The 19,045-nt window shown below is 38.3% G+C and overlaps 1 protein-coding gene and 1 long non-coding RNA gene across 15 annotated transcripts in view; one reads left to right on the top strand and one right to left on the bottom strand.

Moving 5' to 3' along the window:
• MACROD2 (mono-ADP ribosylhydrolase 2) overlaps positions 1–19,045 on the bottom strand; it is a 2,047,165-nt gene that overhangs the window by 108,460 nt on the left and 1,919,660 nt on the right. For all 13 annotated transcript variants that reach the window (XM_024352108.3, XM_063803019.1, XM_063803020.1 and 10 more), the window contains 2 exons: positions 13,134–13,196; positions 8,933–9,001 (listed from right to left, as the gene is read on the bottom strand). In XM_024352108.3, the coding sequence (XP_024207876.1) occupies positions 8,933–9,001; positions 13,134–13,196 (132 nt within the window). The remainder of the gene's footprint in view (positions 1–8,932; positions 9,002–13,133; positions 13,197–19,045) is intronic.
• Positions 1–19,045, top strand: part of LOC134809177 (uncharacterized) — a 101,173-nt gene that overhangs the window by 40,825 nt on the left and 41,303 nt on the right. The window lies entirely within an intron of this gene.

Genomic DNA, 19,045 nt, shown 5'->3' with positions numbered 1-19,045 from the left:
CCATCCCCCTCACCTGTATTATCTATTATAATTTCTGTCAATGTAATGTTTGCTCAGATAATTTGTGATGGAAGAAGGAAGGATGGGAGGGAGGGAAGGATGGAGTAAAGGTTCTAGTTAGGGCAAGAAAGATATTGAGAGTGACTCTGAAAAATGATCAGGATTTTCATACACAGAATAAAGAACAAAATGGATGTGACAGCGTGAGGGCAGAATGCTTTAGACCAGTGGCATTTGGGAAAGGACAAATAACTGAGTTGGGCTATAGTGTAAGGCACGTGCAGGGTCTAAGGAAGCACAAAAGGACCAGGAATATAACACAAAGTGCTTTGGGTTTTACATCTAGTCAGGGGCATGACTGGAGGTTTCTGTGTACTCATTTCATTGTAGTTCCTAGGTTAGGGTCAAGGTCATGAGGTGGACCAAGCAGCTAGCTCCAAACTGCCCTCCCTGTTGCCGTGGTTCCAATCCCTGCTCACCTTGCACAGGTCCCAGGGTTCCCATGACACCCTCTGCCTTCTCTAGACACACCTGCATCCTACCCACTCAGGCAAAGAAAGTCCTCTGCTCCAAATTCATGATATGGGAGGCAGCATGGTGGATAGAAAATGCATGGGCTTTGGGTTCAGACAGATTTGGCTTCCAAATTCTGGTTCTAGCTTTTGGGAAACTGATCCAGCTATTCAAACTTTCTGAGCCTCAGTTATCTGCAAAATTGGGATAATAACACTGATGACTTTTTAAAAGTAATAATGAGAGATTACTTTACATCCATTGAACTGTCAAAAATCAGAAAGAACAAAAATAACAGTTGCTGATAGAAACATGAATTGCGATAGCCTGTTGGGAAAGCAATTTGGCAACATCTATTAAAAACACATACTGCTGAAAGCAGAACTCACATTTCTGGAATCTTTCCATACAAATAAAAGCATCAGCATATAAGGATATGTGTGCAAAGATGTCTATTGCAGCATAGTCTATGTGGCAATAGAGTGGAAAAAAAACTGCTTGTTTATCATAGGAGAATGGTTGAATAAATTATGGTACAGCCAAACTATGGAATATCATGTGAGCTTTAAAATGGATTAATTAGATCTTTGCAAACTGACTGGCAGAGACTTCCACCAAGTTTGGCTGCCTGTAGCAGAGCAAGATTTAGCAAGGTATGTGGAATATAATACAATATTTGTAAAATAAACATATATATATTTAATAATGACTAAAAAATTTGAGCCTCCTACTGTGTACCAGGAACACCTTGAAAATGTTTAAATGGACGGAATGATTTTAATGCTAAATATTTTTTAGGTAGGTGCTATTAGTGTTCTTATTTTGTGTATGAGGAAACTCAAGTTGAGGAGTAGAAAGACTAAATAATTTGCGAAAGATCACACAGCTTAGTCAGGGTAGGGTTGGAATCTGGGCCCAAGTAGTTGGAAGAAGAGATTAGACTCTTAGTCCATGTATTTTACTCTCTGAGTGATTGAATGGTGAGGAGAACATAAGCAACAAAAAGAGAAAAATTGCATTACAATCATACATTTCACATAAAGCTGTGTATGTTCATATATTCAGAAAGAGATGCATGACAGATAGTCTCCAGAATGAGAATGGTAGTTATCTCTGGGTGGTGTGATTATATGTAATATTTTTTACTCTCTTCCATTATTTGAATTTTTTACAATAAATATACTAATTAAACAACCAAAAAAATTTAAAAACTATTCATTGTAGAAAACACACAAATTTGCATGCATTCACATTTACTAGAATTTTCTTACAGAAATGATCATCATCATTTTACAAAGTTAAAAGGATGTTTCTGGTCAGTATGGAATTTAAACTGAAACCACAGAAACAATTCAAAATTGAGACTGGATAAGAATATAAACATTTATTTACTGGAATACACAATTAAATGATGATAGGCCATCAAAAGATGTTGGAAGAATTTTACAATGTACTGTTATATTTGAAAGATAGGTTCAAACTTTTATGCATTGCAGAATACCCTAAAAAAAAAACCCTCCATATATGTATGAGGTTGCCTAGAAAAACATTGAGAGTTTATATATCAGTATATTACATGTGCTTATTTCTGGGCACCAGGGTTATGAGTGATATTTTTCCTTCCTTCTTTTGCTTATTTTTTGTGTAATAAACACACATTACTTTTGAAATAAGAAAATATATGTAAGTAATAAAAATGTTTTAACCTTTTCCCTCGTAAATCAATAAAATCCAGGAATTTGTCCTGATGAACTGATCATAGATATGCACAAAGATTTATCCAAAATGTAGGCACTGCATTTCTCTATTATTTGTAATAGGAAGAAAACTATAAATAAGTTATCTAACATTAGGGCACTGGGCTATGTAAATAGTGGGATAACCAGATGATAAAATATTATGACACCAATAAAATCCATGCCTTTGAGGAACTTCTAAAGACATGGGCAAATATTCACAGTATTATTGTTAAATGAAGCAATAGAATAAAGACTTTTATTTTCCTACAATTTAATCCTTAAAGGGAAAATGACTATATGCTTTTATTTTATATTTTTACATTAAAAAATATTTTACAATAAAGATATATTATTCTTATAAGCAAAAATAATTTTTATATTAAAAATATGATAAATACTACCTTTTAAAGGGATTGTATAAGCTTATGTAGGTATTAGCTATGGCAGTTAACCATAATAAAATCATTTTCTTATCCTCACTTCCCACACACACACCCTTTTCCTCTCTCCTTCTCTGAGTCTCAGGTTACCCTTTTGAGAAATGAAGACTACATTGTTATAAACGTAAAGCATTGTGTACAGGAGACACTCAATGTATCTTAGTTCTTTCCCCTTCAGTACACTAGCAGAGGACAGCCACTTTCATTCTACACTTAAGGCTCCTAATATCCAAGAGGGATAACTCAGAGATACTCAAGCATATTCAGACACTCTACCAATGCACATCCAGGGCACAGGACAGCCTTGTCCTCACTCTGATGAGTGATGGGGTGAGGACGCATAGTGGGGGATGGTGAACACCAAGAATGGGAATAGGACAAAGAAAAATTAGCCTGGAGAGTCTCGAGAGGAATTCCTTGGTGGCCTTGGTTTTGTTTCTCCTCAACAGTTCAGGCAAAGAACAGAAACAGTACCATTTTCCAGAGCAATTTTGAGTCCACACCACTGGCCAAGCCTACAGTGCTCAGTGGTTGGAATAATTTGTGCTCTCATCTCTTGCACACTCCTGAATTCTCTTCCTTGTATGTAGTCTTTCTCTTTTGTTCACTTTGGCAAGGCTGACTCTTGGCTTAGCTTTCCCCTTTTCCTACAGCAATTTTGACTTCCAAGAGGTCTGAAACTAGATTACGGGTTAATAAATCCTTTGCCAGGTGACATCCCATTTCATAAATACCAAAAACAGCAATTGTATGACTTACATGGTGTTCCAAAGGAATACAAGCTTGGGTATGCACCTGAGTATTAATTGATTTTGTTTTTAATATTAATGAGCATATGATTTGGTCTAGTTGACCTTCAAATTTAAATTAGGTACTGATTAAATAATAAGGCAGGTGAATTAAGACGAGTTTAAACAGCACTTTATTTTCCCCCAGAAAGCTGCCTTGGCCTTGGCTCTAGGTGAAAATGAGCTATTGGAAGTGTTGAAAAAACTAGAACAGAGCATATTATTTATCTTAAGGAGGTTGGCTATATCTTAAATAGTAATAATAATAACTTTGTAAAAGTTTCATCTGGAGTACTTGACATTCCTGTGTTTATATGCCCATTTAATGTGATTGCTTGTATATTTGTTAACTTAAATAGCCTTAATACTTGTACTCCTAAATTTGTTTTTAAGGATTTAAAGTGCAAACTACCATTAAATCAACAGAGTATTTTTAACCAGTAGAGAAAGAAGTCCTCAATAGATAAGTACACATCCTATTTCACAAATAACCTCAAAATGCCTACCAACCCACAAATCTTTTCCCAGGCCAGCTTTACCTTGGAGTTAATTTCAATTCAATCCTGGTTGCCAAATCTTTGGCATGCATTCCGGATGAATTATTCATCAGCATTCTTCCTGCTAATATCTCATGCTCCCAGCTCAACTCCTGCCCACCCTATGGCTTTAATGACTCATTGGGAACAGGTGTCATCAGTGTGTAGCTCACAATCTAGCTCTTGATCCATGAGCCAGTCAGTTGCATCTCCTTCTGTTGGCAGCTGGCACAGTTAGCAAGTACATGGGGGTAAGCGGGCAGCAAACATGGGTTCCTGGTTCCCAGTGGAAAATATGTCTAGAACATTAAAACAAAACTGCTGGCAAAGAGGACACCTGCGCTACAATACTTCCCTTTGAAATTCTTCAACTTTCACATGACTGTTCGAATTTTTTAAATATCTGGTCTCCAAAGTGACAATAGCCATCTTATTTTTTATTTGTTTGTTTTCAATACTTTCACCCTAGAAGATGCTAATTTCCTGTGGAAACCAAGGTTGTAACAAATGTAAAGCCAGCCCACTAACAAGCAAAGCTGGAAATAACTGAATGAGCCTCAAAATCCTTGGGAGTTTTATTAGAAAGAGAAAAAAAGACCTGTCCATAATATCAGTGATTCTAAAGCCCAAGAAGATGCTTGGTCAGGATCAAAGTCTGAAAACGAACTCAAGAGAGCAAGGGCTTCTTCAGGACATTTGATCAGCAAAAATGTTCTGCCACTTAAATTGGAGAGTGTAATGAGCATTTCTATAAGCAATCTTATAACTGCAGAGCTCTAAAATAGCCCAGATGTCACTGAGAAGAGATATTTCTGCATGAAAGCTAATAATGGAGAATGTTTGAAATGAATCCTCAACACATATGACTGCCTTTTAACCTTATCTTGACCTCAATCTTGAAGGATTTCAATGGATTTTTTTTTTCTAAGCTAGGTATCTATCAGTCAAGATGATAGTTCCATAAGCATTAGACACGTGTTCTAAGCTGGTCTAAGCTCTGAACTGATAATCAATTAAAAACAGTGGTTTTCTATACATGCTATTTCAGAAGAAAAAGGCAAAAATCATACCCTAGGCATTCTGTTTTTAATGGAAAGAAGATTGCATACTAGTGTGGATTTCAAAACATTTCTATTTTCCCTAATAGGTTAATAGATATTAATGGCTTATTTCAGTAATACTCATAAAACTTCACATTTAGTCTTACATAGGAACTGAATTTGTGATACATGACAGAACTCCTTCATGGAGTTACCATCATTAAAAGTTTTATGTTAAAAAAAATCCTAAAAGTATTCCAAAACATGGATCCTGGCATAAGCAATTAATGGTGTGAGTTCCTAAAAGCATCAAGAAACATCACAAACAGTGTGCTTCTGTGAAGGTGTGATATCTCCAAATTAAACAACTCAACAGGAAAAATCCCAGCCTGAAACATGGTCACATTCAAATTAAATTATCCCTCTTTCATGTTTCTTAAACTCTGCCGCTCAACTTCATGACACTTTAAAATTTTTATCACAAACTAAATGATTGGTATGTCCAAAATTTTTGCTTAAGATGAACACCACTTTCTGTCTTTTTGCTCTGATCACATTTGATCACATTTATTTGTCTCTCTAAGATGACCTAGGGTTTCCTATCAGAGCCTATGTGGGTATTTGACATCAGTTATATTTTTTAGATACACTATGTCTTAAAAAACAGTTAATGCACTCTAACTGAAAAATACTTTATCACTAAAATATGCTAATCATCATCTGAGCCTTCAGCAGCTTGTAATCTTTTTCCTGGTTAGGGTCTTGCCTCAATGTTGATAGCCACTGCTGGCCACTCAATGTTGATGGCCACCACTTGGTTGCTCAAGGTTGAGGTAGCTATGGTAATTTATTAAAATAAGACAGTGATGAAGTTTGCCACAATAATTGTCTCTTCCTTTCACAGAAGATTTCTCTGTGGCATGCAATGCTGTTTGATGGCATTTTACCCACAGTAGAAATTATCTTAAAATTGAACTCAGGCCAGGCGCAGTGGTGCTTGCCTGTAATCCCAGCACTTTGGGAGGCCAAGGCGGGTGGATCACCTGAGGTCAGGAGTTCGCAACCAGCCTGAATAACATGGTGAAACCCCGTCTCTACTTAGAAAAAAAAAAAAAAAAAAAAAAAGAAGAAGAGCCAGGTGTGGTGGTGCATGCATGTAATCTGAGCTACTTGGGAGGCTGAGACAGAATTGCTTACACCTGGGAGGCGGAGGTTGCAGTGAGCCAAGATCGCACCATTGCACTCCAGCCTGGGCAACAAGAGTGAAACTCCATCTCAAAAACAAACAAAAAATTGAACTCAATACTCTCAAACCTGCTGTCTTCACCAGGAGCAGATTCCATCTCAAGAAACCACTTTCTTTTTTTAATAAATAAGATGCAACTTCTCATTTGTTCAAGTTTCTCATGAGATTACAGTTCAGTTACATCTTCAGTCTCCACTTCTAGTTCTCTTGACATTTCTACCACATCTTTAGTTACTTCCTCCAGTGAAGTCTTGAACCACTCACAGTCATCCATGAGGGTTGGAATCACCTTCTTTCAAACCCTTGTTAACATTGATATTTTGGCCTTCTCTCAGGAATATTCTTAATGTCATCTAGAATAGTAAACCCTTTCCATATTTTCAGTTTATTTTGCCCAGCTTCATTACAGGATGACATCACTATCTATGGCAGTTACAGTCTTAGAAAATATATTTCTTAAATAGAAAGACTTGAAAATCAAAATTACTCCCTGATCCATTGGCTGCACACTAGACGTGTTAGCAGGCATGAAAACAACATTATGTTCCTTGTACATCTTTGTCGGAACTCTCGGAAGACCAGGTGCATTGTCAATATGCAGTAATATTTTGAATCATTTTTTTTTGAGCAGTAGGTCTCAACAGTGGGCTTAAAATATTCAGTAAACAATGCTATAAAGAGACATGCTATAATACAGGCTTTGTTGTGCCATTTACAGAGCACAGGTGGGGTAGACTTCGCCTAATTGTTAAGAGCACTAGGATTCTTGGAATAGTAAATGAGCATTGTCTTCAACTTAAAGTTGCCAGCTGCATTAGCCCCTAACAAGAGAGCCAGCTTGTCCTTTGAAGCCAGGCATTGACTTCTCCTCTCTAGCTATGAAAATGCTAAATGGCCTCATCATCCAATAGAAGGCTGTTTTGTCTACATTGAAAATCTGTTGCTTAGTGTAGCCACCTTGATCAGTGATTTTAGCTAGATCTTCTGGATAACTTGCTGCAGCTTTTACATCAGTACTTGCTGCTTCACCTTGCACATTAATGTAATGGAAACAGCTTGTTTCCTTAAACCTCATGAATCAGCCTCTGCTAACGTCCCACTTTCCTTTTGCAGCTTTCTCACTTCTCTCAGCATTAGTAGAATTGAGGAGGGCTAGTACCTTGCTCTGGACTAGGCTCTGGCTTAAGGGAATGTTATGGCTGGTTTGATCTTCTGTCCAGACCATTAAAACTTTCTCCTTATCAGCAATAAGGCTGTTTCAGTTTCTTATCATTCATGTGTCCACTGGAGTAGCACTTTTAATTTCCTTCAAGAACATTTCCTTTGCATTCACAACTAGGCACAAGAGGCCTAGATTTCAGCCTATCTCAGATTTCAACATACCTACCCTCCTCATTAAGCTTAAACATAGCTAGCTTTTGATTTAAAGTGTGATTTAGTATGCAACTCTTCCTATCACATAAACACATAGAGGCCATTGTAGGTCTATTAATTGGCCTAATTTCAATATTGTTGTGTTTTAGGGATAGGGAGGCCCGAGAAAAGGGAGACAGACAGGGGAATAGTGGGTCAGTGGAGTAGTCAGAACCACATTTACTAAATAAGTCCACTATCTTATATGGGCACAGTACATAGCACCCCAAAACAATTATAATAGTAACACCAAAGATCACTGATCACTGATCACCATTACAGACAGAATAATAGTAAAAAGGTTTGAAATATTGTGAGAATTATCAAAGTGTGACGCAGGGACACGAAATGAGCACATGCTGTTGGAAAGATGGTGCCGACAGACTTGCTTGATGCAGGGTTCCCACAAAACTTCAATTTGTAAAAAATGTAATATTTTCAAAGCACAGTAAAATGAAGTGCAAGAAAACAAGGTAAGCCTATATTACTTTTCCATCTGGGGACTTGCCAATGAACCATTAGAGAGAGAAGAAAAAGCACTATTTTGTTTTCCTTTAGATATATATTTTTTTAATTGTAGCATCCCCAGATCAATGTCTCCCTACTTCTTCCTTCCTCAAACTGTCTCCTAGAAAAGTAAATTGTTTTTTTTTTTTTTTTACTTTTTCTGGAAATACTTGGGTCAGAAACATTTTCTCATAGTAACTGTTGACAGAATGGAGAATGATGCTCTTGCCAAAGATTCATTTCTAAGGATGCCTTTCAAACATTTCTTTTTTGAAAAATGGTGCTCCCTGGTTGGTGGTCCTCAAATGCCACTCTTTCAAATCTTTTCCTGATGAGTGGCTGTAAAGAGCAGAACTGATTAATTCTGGTGTTTTAAATAAACATCTCTAAACATAATTTCTCTGATCATTCTCTCATTTCATAAACAGTTATTTTCCAAAGGAACAAATGTAAATGTTATATATACATATATACACATATATATATATATATATATATATATATATATATATATATATATATATAAATTTTCTATACAGGCTAGGTATGCAATAAAAGAGAGTAGGTGGTGTAGTCAATTATATTGGAAACAGAGACACTTAAGAAAACCTAGTTATATTTGACTTGCTGCTTCATTTTTCCATGTAAACAAGCCCAAATAGTCTCTTTTAAGAGTCTGCAATTATTAGATATAGTTAGTAGCCTCATACCTTCATCTTTACAGTCTTCAACTGCCTCTTCTGAAGCAGGGCCGGGCACAGTGACAGTGTTGACACCATCTATAAAGCAGAAAAGAAACACTGCCTCAGAGTTCATCCTTCCAGAAGTCCAGCTGTGGCTTTCCTGCCCTGCACCTCCCTCCACTCTCCACCAAAGAAAGCATGAGCCTGCCGCATGCTTGAATACACTGAATGCTCTTTGAAGGGGCTAGTGGTTTGGGACTCTCTTTTATAGTTAGTGAAACAGGAACCTTCAGTTAAGTCAGAGACCAATGAGCTACAATCTATTTCTTAGTGAAGAATGCCACTTGTTGCTAGTAGTATCCTTTGGCATTTTGTTTCTTCCTCATCCCTCAAAGGATGATATATTATTTTTCTTGATAACAGATTGTGAAAGAAAGCATATCCTTGCAAGTTCCTACAAAGTGCTTTTATGTGCGTGTTTCTAAAGTTTGTTTTTTTCTTAGCACAGCACTCCTGCTCCATTATGCCAGGCTGTCAAACTGCAGGGAGCAGCTCTGATGGCTGTCAGCACAGAGGCCTGGAAGAAGGGGAGCATTCGGCACAGGTCACCAGAAGCCACCAGGAACTTTCATGTCACCCGAGAACAGAATGGGAAAATGGGGACTAAGGACATGGAACTCTCTGTTCCCCTCACAGCAACAATGAACTGCATTAGAGTAGACCTCTCTCTCCTCAGTGTCATCAGCCCCTAGTGACTCTAGTCATGTTTGGCCTCCAGGATAACAGCTAACTAGCCTACTCCCTCCCATTCAAACAGTAAATCTAGACAGGCAGGATTACTAAAATCATTTGCAATGTTTAATACCTGATAACTGGAAAAGGAATATATATATATACACATTATGGACAAAAGATGGGCTAGAAAATATGTGATTTGTGATTTGATTCCAAATGTGTGTCAGTTTTCATGCATAGATGAGTTATCTTTAGTTCTATAACCCTGTTACTATAGAAAAAAGTATTTATAGTGTGCACATGTGTATATATAGAGAGTATATATATAGTTTATATGTATAAATATACTATATATAAACTATAGGGTATATATAGTATACATATACACATATAGTGTATATATAGTTTTTCATATAGTAGCAGAAAATATGTATAGCTATATACTTATATATAATAGTGATATATAGTTATGTACATAGTTATATATACATATTCCCTGATACTACATGAAAAACTATATATATATACACACACACACATTACATATGTGTGTATATATACACACATACATTACATATGTGTATATATACTACCTGGATCTATAGTTTATATATAGTATATTTATACATATATGGTATATTTATACATATAAACTATATATATAGTACATATGCACACACACATATTCATAGTTTTTTATGTAGTAGCAGGGTCAGGGAACTAAAGATAACTCACATATGCATGAAAACTAACACATATTTGGAAGCAAATCACAAATCCCTTATTTTCTAGCCTATCTTTTGTCCATGATGCATGTACTATTACTTGCAGGTCAGGTGTCCTTTGGAACAGAATTCTCTGTCACTATCTCATCATTTAGATCTCATTTTAACTATCACTTCCTCAGAGAGTCCGTCCCAAACCCAGACAATGGAAATTTGCCTTCTGGGCATTCCTTCTATGTTTCCTTATTTCTCAGCAAGGCATTTATCACTATTGATGTTGTTATCATTTTTATTTGTTTATTGTTTGGAACCCCCACCAGAATATAAATTTCAAAGAAACAGAGATGTTGTTTTTATTGGTTGTTGGTTTATTCTTCAGTGCCTGGAATGGTGCCTATGACACAATGAACCCTTGATATGTATTTGTTAAATTTTTTGGAAGAATATTATCTACAACTTTGATCTGATTTGATCATGACAACAGTCAAAACTGCTGGATTACACTGTTATAAGATTGTGTTTTTTCATGATGTGTAAGAGGCCTGCAGAGCTATATAATCAAAATTGAAGCTGGAAATTATATTGAATGAAAAGGAGATACTTTTATTTTGGAAAACTACCAGCAGGTCAAAAGAGCTTTAACGACCCATAACCACATCTTCGATTTCTCTGAGCTCTGATTAGGGAGGATAAGAAATGAGCAGTGTGAACGTAACAATGCGTGTTGACACTGGCCAGGATTATAGGTGGACTCTGCCATTGGCCTCTGTGCCAGCCGGCGAGCTCACTTGGAAAAGCAAGGGGAGTCACTCAGGGATGCATTTAGGACTCTTCTTCACATTGAGAAGTGCCCCTATTGTGGTGATAACGCTATCAGATTCAAGGGCTGGAGAAGAGGGCTGACATTCTACCACTCCCTCCTCACAGGCAAAAGGATCTCAAATCTACAAACTACTTGTTCTCAACTGGTTAAAGGGAAAAGATGAATAAATCAAACACAGGCAAATGTGAGTGCATGCATACATGTGTATGTGAGTGCATGCATATGTGTGTGTGAGTGTGCGTGTGTATATGTATGTTCAGGGATGGGAAACAATCTCTGTCAATAAGGACACTTTGGGCCTGGGTGTGGTGGCTCGTGCCTGTAATCACAGCACTTTGCGAGGCTTAGGCGGGCAGATCACTTGAGATCAGGAATTCGAGACCAACATGGTGAAACCCTGTCTTTACTAAAAATAAAAAAATTATCCGGGCATGGTGGTGCGTGCCTGTAGTCCCAGCTACTTGGGAGGCTGAGGCACGAAAATCCCTTGAACACAGGAGGCAGAGGTTGCAGTGAACCGAGATTGCACCACTGCACTCCAGCCTGGGTGACAGAGCAAGACTCCATCTCAAAAAAACAAAACAAAACAAAACAAAAAACAAAAAACAAAAAAAAAACAGTTTGGGACACGATAGTGAGTGAATAAAACCTTTGAAACCTCAACAGTCACAGAATGGCCTCAGCTGTCAGCAGTTTGTTGACTAATACTTGTCAGCCCCAAACAATAAAAACAGTGACAGCTTTTCACTCATCTGCTATGGAGCAGAATGTGTGGGTTGGGGGTGGGGGAGGGTTGGATAACAACAGTTTTCTGCATCAGAAATTCATTTCATTGTAAGGACTATCTTGCAGCAAAGGACGCCGGCCGACCCAGTCACAGGTACACAAAGTCCTTGCTGCCTTGCTTCAGTGCTTTCTCTGATTGGCCTTCTTCAATTCCGTCTTCCAGGTTAATAATAAAAGCTTCCAGATCCCTAGCAAAATCTCCCAGGTTAATGTAAGAAGTTTACAGTGAAAAACTTATCACACTACCTGGTTTAATTCCAAGAGTTCAGCATATGGCCTAGGATGTGCTTGGCAAACAGTAGGGCTCACTATTTCAAAAGTGCCCCTCCATGGGGCTTATTAGAGTTGGGAGAATAACTGGGAAACTAAAGGGAACAGGGATTTTTATTTTTATTTTTTTGCTGGTTATGTTGGTGAGTGAATGATTGTGCCTACCATTCTTTTAAAGGAGAGCATGACTGAGTACAAAAATGGATAGGAAGAGCTAATAAATCACAGGTGACTTCAATCCCTTTTGAGCCTTAAGTGCTATTTTATTTTAAAATGTTCAATTTATAATCTACAGTGTGGAATATATAAACTTTCAATGGACACATCTGTCCTTTAGTGAACAGAGGGGGTGTCAGGAAGGGTTTAGATCTTACTTAGAGCTCTGTGTGTGGGGTAGTCAGGGCCATCGCACCATCTCCTGCAATATGCAGAGAAATAACCTGAAGCATAGCTCTTCAAAATTTAATGCAATACACTAAAGAACATTCTACTCACTGTGCAGGCCAAGCCTCTTCTTCATTTCCTTTCATCAGTTTTTATTTCATTTTTTCCCTCAAGCTAAATGTACTAATTTGAGCTTGACCTAACTCAGCCAAGCTCTGCCTTGGCACTTTCAACCTCCGCCCGTCCCTCTTAGAGCTTTGCCAGCCAAACTGTTATAGGGCAGAAAATTGAATTGGTGAATGAGATGTGAGAATGTGTCACTCTGTTTGAAAGCACTCAACTCATAGTTATCGGAGATGGTGGCTTCCTGAGGGAGACCCTGAATGAACACTGGAGTTCATCTGGTGAAATGTATAAGCATTTTCAGACAATAGCATTGAGTGAAGTTACTGTTCACCTCTGCAGATGAGGCCTAGGTGACTTCTCAAAAGAAATCTGAGCCTACCTGCATCTTGGCTCTGCCCTTCCATTTCTTCCACACTTTGCTTCTCCTCTGGACCGTTCTCATCTTTCAAGAAAACCACAGAGGAAAAAAAATGCATCAAGTCAATTTGTGAAATATCTCTTTACGGCTAATATGCAGCACTGAAATTAATTGTAACCAATGTAGCATGACTCCCCATAAAGCCAGGCAGAGAGATGAATCAGAGGCATGAAACAGAAAAATTACCTACATAAATAAGTGCATTTATACTCATCCCTTCTCACATGATTTGCTAGATGAAATGTTTAACTGCAGTAAACAAAATTCACTCAGCAGTCCCGGTAACAAGTCTCTCCTTGCTCGGCATTTCCCAAAATATAATAGAAACTTCAACTCCAGTCCACTTTTCTCCCTTGACTTAAGTAACATGCACTGTGTAAGGAAGGTTGGCTAAGTTTCTCACCCTTTATTTCTCTGTATGATATATGCTGCAAAAAAAAGGTCAATTTTCACTTAACTTCCATACGGCAGTCTAACATACCTATGCTATAAAATATTTTGTCTTGAACAGATTATGTTGGTTGAGTTTATGCTATCATATATAGCTATCTGAAAAATAACTGGTCAGGTGCAATGAAGGCTGTATATTAGCAACTATCTGAAACTTTCTTTTTTCTTAAAATAGCTACTATATCTGTGGATTTATCTGTAGAAATAATAAGCTTTTTGAAGGTTAAGTATAGGCATGGTTTTATAACTCATTGCTGGGAGGGTCTCCAAATTGCTTTTGGTTTGGAAAATGAAGCAAATAAAAATGATGAATTTATACAAAGACATAAGAATAAAGTATAAAACATATAGTGAAGTACAGAAAACAGAAGCAGAAGTTACCAACCAATATTCATGTGGGTTAAAGATGGCCACAAATGCTTTGTCTCTGAAGGAGTGGAGCCCATTCCTTCTCTTTAAGTCCTGACTGGCTGTGAAACTTCTTTAGACCAATGAAATATGGTGGAAGTGATATTCTGGGACCTACAAGCTACCCTGCAAGATCTGGCAGCCTCTACTTTCTCCCCCTGGGAAGCCAGTCCCCATGCTGTAAAGAAGTTGAAGCTGGCCTGCCAAATGGAGGGAGACACATGGAGAGAGGGAGAAAAGATGTGTGGGGAGCATGAAGGGCCAGACCTGTGAGCCAAGCCTTCTTGAACCTTTCCACCCTGCCAGCTGCCAACCAAATGCAGCTGAGCAGTGACCTCAGCCAGTGTCACAAGGAGCAGAAGAGACATCCAGCTGAGCCCTTTAAAAATTCCTGACCCACAAGCAGGACTGAATCACTTAACGTTGTCTTGCTTGAGTGCTTTGACCCGCCATCTCCTCCTCCTACCAACTCTTAATTCCGAGGCAAGAGAATCCTCCCAAGAGGAGGCCACTAGTAGCAGAGCTGAAACAAAAGCCTCAGAAGCAGTGGGGAAGCATTTTACCTGCAGCTCTGGAAAACAACCTATTGAAGAAAGTTTCAGATGGGGAAACATTTAGATTTGACCTAAATGGGGAAAAAAGTTTATAATAGAAGGACAAAAAAAGAAAAAAGAATGATACTCTGAGGTTGGCGAAGAATGCAGTCAATAAATATACGTACAGGATCCCCTGTGTTGGCTTAGCCCTGTGCCGTTTGTGACGGTGGACACAATATAACTACTTTTTTTTTTTTTATAGACACAGAGCCTTGCTGTGTTGTCCAGCCTGGAGTGCAGTGGCATGTTCATAGCTCACTGCAGGCTTTAACTCCTGGACTCAAGCGATCCTCCCACCTCAGCCTCCTGAGTAGCAGGGTCTACAAGGCACATGCCACCAAGCCTGACTAATTTTTTATTTTTTTGGAGAGAAAGGGTCTTGCTTTGTTGCCCAGGCTGGTTTTGAACTCCTGGCCTAAAGCAATCCTCCCACCTTAGCCTCCCAAACTGCTGGGATTACAGGCATAAGACACCACACCTGGCCTGAATATAATATGAGAACCTGGGGTGGCTCTGCATGCCACTTAAATTCAGTGTTCTAAATGGCATATTTACAAGTACTACATGATTATCTGATATTTTCCCTGTTCTGGTTCTCCATGAAGGAAACAGCATTGGCCTTTGCTTAGGGAGGAAATAGTCACTTCTGCTGTTCTTGCTGTCTTAACAAGGCCAAGTTGGTGCAGGAGCATGTGCCAAAAACTTAGCCAATATCTGTCCCTTTCCTCCCACCAAATGGACTCTGAGTCAAGCAGGAAAAATCTGCCAGCTTCTCTGTCTCCCTCAAAAGACAGACCTTTTAACACATTTCACAATAGCCATGAAGTTTGCAGGTGACAAGCTTCCTTTGAAATTACTCTGGTTACCACATCTTCTACAGAGTAGGGGTAGGGAGATTACTTATGAAGTGAGGAAGATAAGAAGGGAAAGAAAAACAGCAGTTAAATTACAGAAAGGTGAGGAATTGGTTCTAATAGTTGTAAATGCATAAGAAGGAAATCCATGGTCAGACCCTGAAATCCAGCTTTCTAATAGTAACAACCAGTCTGGCAGTTTACCTAGTCTACTGCTTCTGGGTTTTTACCCTTAGTTCCTTGTGTGCTACCCCCCTCCCTAGAACAGACATCTGAGTGGCATGCTTTTGTTTTCTCTTTGAGTCTCAGTGGCACTGTTTTCTATTTGCAGTATTTCTGCCCTGGGGAAGCAAACTCAAGAAACACTTGGCACGTTTATCACAGAGCAAATTCTTTCTAGAAGAATGCTGGATTTGCCATTCCAGTAACATGTCCTCAGATAAAAAGGTCCAGGTATATTGCTTTCATCAATTTCCAAGACAGTGCATCCTCAAATCCAGCAGGGGGAACCAATGTAGAAGGCTTATTTTCCAAGCCCAGCATATGCATTCTTGGGCAATTAGATTAGTCATTCATTTCATTCTTTTAGAAGGACATTTTGGCTGGCTTATAACTTTCCATCCATTTTAAATGCTGCAAATGGGTGAGTTCTTAGTGAAATAGGGGGCTTCCACTGGTAGAAAAAGCAAGGCACATTAACACAGTTACCCGTAAGTCTTTGATAAGGACAAGCTTTCTTTTTTATCAGCCTTGTCTGTCTAGCTATCGTCACAGGAAGCACATAAACAATAAAAAGTTAAGTAGAGGGATGTGTAAACTTGAGGTTTTTAGAAGGGATTTTAAAAGCCTTACAATAACGGTGAAGAAATATAGGGAAGTGCGAGGCTATTTTGTTAGCTTAAATAATGCCACATAGAAGCTAAATGTTCTCAGTTAATATTCCTTTAAGATCACATATTTACTTCAGATGATAAATTTCCATAGCATTCATGTCGAGTGTGATATAACACTTTACTTTCCCATGCTGAAAAAGCACAGAAACCTGTGAGAATTCTACTGGTTGTGTCCTTCTAATTTCTCCCATATTAGTACTCTGCCTCCTACTCTTTCAACCAATATTTATCGAATGTGTACTGTTTGCAAAAACATTGCAGAAATTTTATAGAAATAAAATAAGAGGCTCCTGCTGCAACGTGACTATGATAAGAAAGCAGTCCATGTTTGACTCTACATGGGAGAGTTTTGTAAGGGCAAAATCTCAACAACATGATCACGGATTGCTATCCTGATATTTGTAGTTCCTTTTGTGAACGCTACATGGTGATAGGAAGATAAACAAGACATAAGTCTAAATAAATCCATCGCTATACTGGGGAAACAATCTGATGTGTACTTCCTGCTGGTATACTGCTGTCTTTTCTTCTAAAGGTCTATAGATTTCTGGGCACAGACAGACTACGGACAATTCAAAACCAGTGCTTTGCAGATTAGATTATTGGTCTTAATTCTTCAGTCCCCTATAATAAGATTGTGTGTATATGTGTATATATATATATAAAATCAGTGTCCTCCCACTGTGAGCAGAGAATATTTCCATGCCATTGATGTTGGACTTGACCATGAGACTTAATTTAGCTAATGAAATGCTAGTGGAGAGAATGTGAGCAAAGGATTTACATGGGCTGCATAAAAGGATTTGTTGCTTGTGTTCCTGACATTTGCCATGACAAGAAGATGCCCCTGTAGCTCTTGGCTTAAGGAGGATGAGAGATACATGGAGCAAGTTTGAACCCAAGTCACAGTCTGGAACCAAGCCCAAGCAACTCACAGCTTGCAGTAGAACCACCCCACTGAGCCCAGCCTACATCAGCTGAACCATAGTCATCTTACAGACCTGTGAGCATGAGAATAAATATTTTTGTTGTAGGGGACTGCATTTTGGGGTGATTTATTGCACAGCATTATTATGGCAATAGCTGATTAATACACATGTTTATTTTTGTCAGCTCAGGAAGGCTTTAAGTTAACTTTAAAAAAAATTAGCACTCTTTTATAAAAAAATCTAGTCTTTAATTTTGTATTTCCCCATCTATATTTTCATCTCATATGTTCCAAAATTCTCTAGAAGGTACATATTTGAAAAGTAAAATTAGCTGATATAACAGAGGAATGCTCTTAAAGAGTCTGCACTGCCATCAATATAATGATGTTTATGGTTTATTTAACTATAGAGCTCTATGAGCAACAGAATATTAGCTAATACCAGCTAACACTTATTGAATATTGCATATGTTCCACTCAGTGTCTAAATGCTTTGCAAAGGTTATCAAACTTCATTCTCATAAAAACTGCACGAGGCAGGTATTATTATCTGCATTTCATGGATGAGACAACTGAGACACAGGCGTGTTAAGATTCCACAGCTAGCAAGTGATGGCAGCAGGGGACAGTTTCAACCCAGCCTTAGCTGATGTTGGGGCCTATTACTGCCTACTTAGAAATGTAACTATTTATTGTCTGGGTAAGATATGTAAATTATGAAACAGCAAAAATGTGGGAAATGATAATCTCATCTGGATTAACTCAATTAACATTGAACACAACATATATTGAGAATCAAACCCCTCTGGCACTCATATCAAGTGAGTGCAGTGCTACAACTCTAAAGTTTTGTGTTTATTGCTAAAGGTATTTTTATTCTGGAATAATTTTAAGCAACAGAAAGTTGCAAGAACAGGACAAGAACTTTTTTTTCCTGAACCATTTGAGAGTAAGTTGCAGACATAATCACGTCCTAATCATGCCCATCAGCCTTGAATACTTTAGTATATATTTTCTACAAACAAGGACATTCTTTTTCATAACCACAATACAACCATCCAGATCAAAAGATTAACATAGATGACATTCCTGCTATCTAAGCTACAGATCACATTTGTGTTTCGCCAATTTTCAAGAATAACCTAACAGCAATCTAGGATCATACAGCATTCAGTTGTTGTGTCTCTTTAGTTCACAGTAGTCTGGGACAGAGAAGCCCTTCCGACTCTGTCCAAACTCTGTGACCCCTCAGCACCATCCTCTCTCCAATGCAAACACCTACTTTTCTCAGTCCTGCTTAATGGCTTTAGGAAGAAAGGAAAGAAGGAAGGAAAGGAGGGAGGGAATGTTAGTTCCAAATCTTTACAAATTTTGTCTGGAGGTGTCATTAGCTGATTGATCTATTTTAATAGCTTACTCTTAGAAAAGTTTCCGTGTTGGCTGCCTCATTGTTTTAATGAAAAGCCTCATGTGCATCTTTTAGTGCAGATAAAAAGGTGTGCAGTGAATAGTCTCCACCTAGCAGGAGTCGTAGCTGCCGCTTCCTATAGATGTCTCCTTTGCACCAGGCCTTTACACGCTCACACACCTCACACACATAACCATGAACGTCATACCATCGTATTTGACTTTATCTCCATTTTTGCAGATGAAGAAATCAAGGCTGTGGGAGATCAAAGTCACTTCCCTGAAGTCACACAGTTCGTGGCAGAGCTGAGACTTAAACACAGGTCCAGATCATGCC

Source organism: Pan troglodytes, chromosome 21 (assembly GCF_028858775.2).
Source record: "Pan troglodytes isolate AG18354 chromosome 21, NHGRI_mPanTro3-v2.0_pri, whole genome shotgun sequence".
Taxonomy (NCBI): domain Eukaryota; kingdom Metazoa; phylum Chordata; class Mammalia; order Primates; family Hominidae; genus Pan; species Pan troglodytes.
Note: the sequence above shows the minus strand (reverse complement) of the source record. Positions and strands in the feature narration are given on the sequence as shown.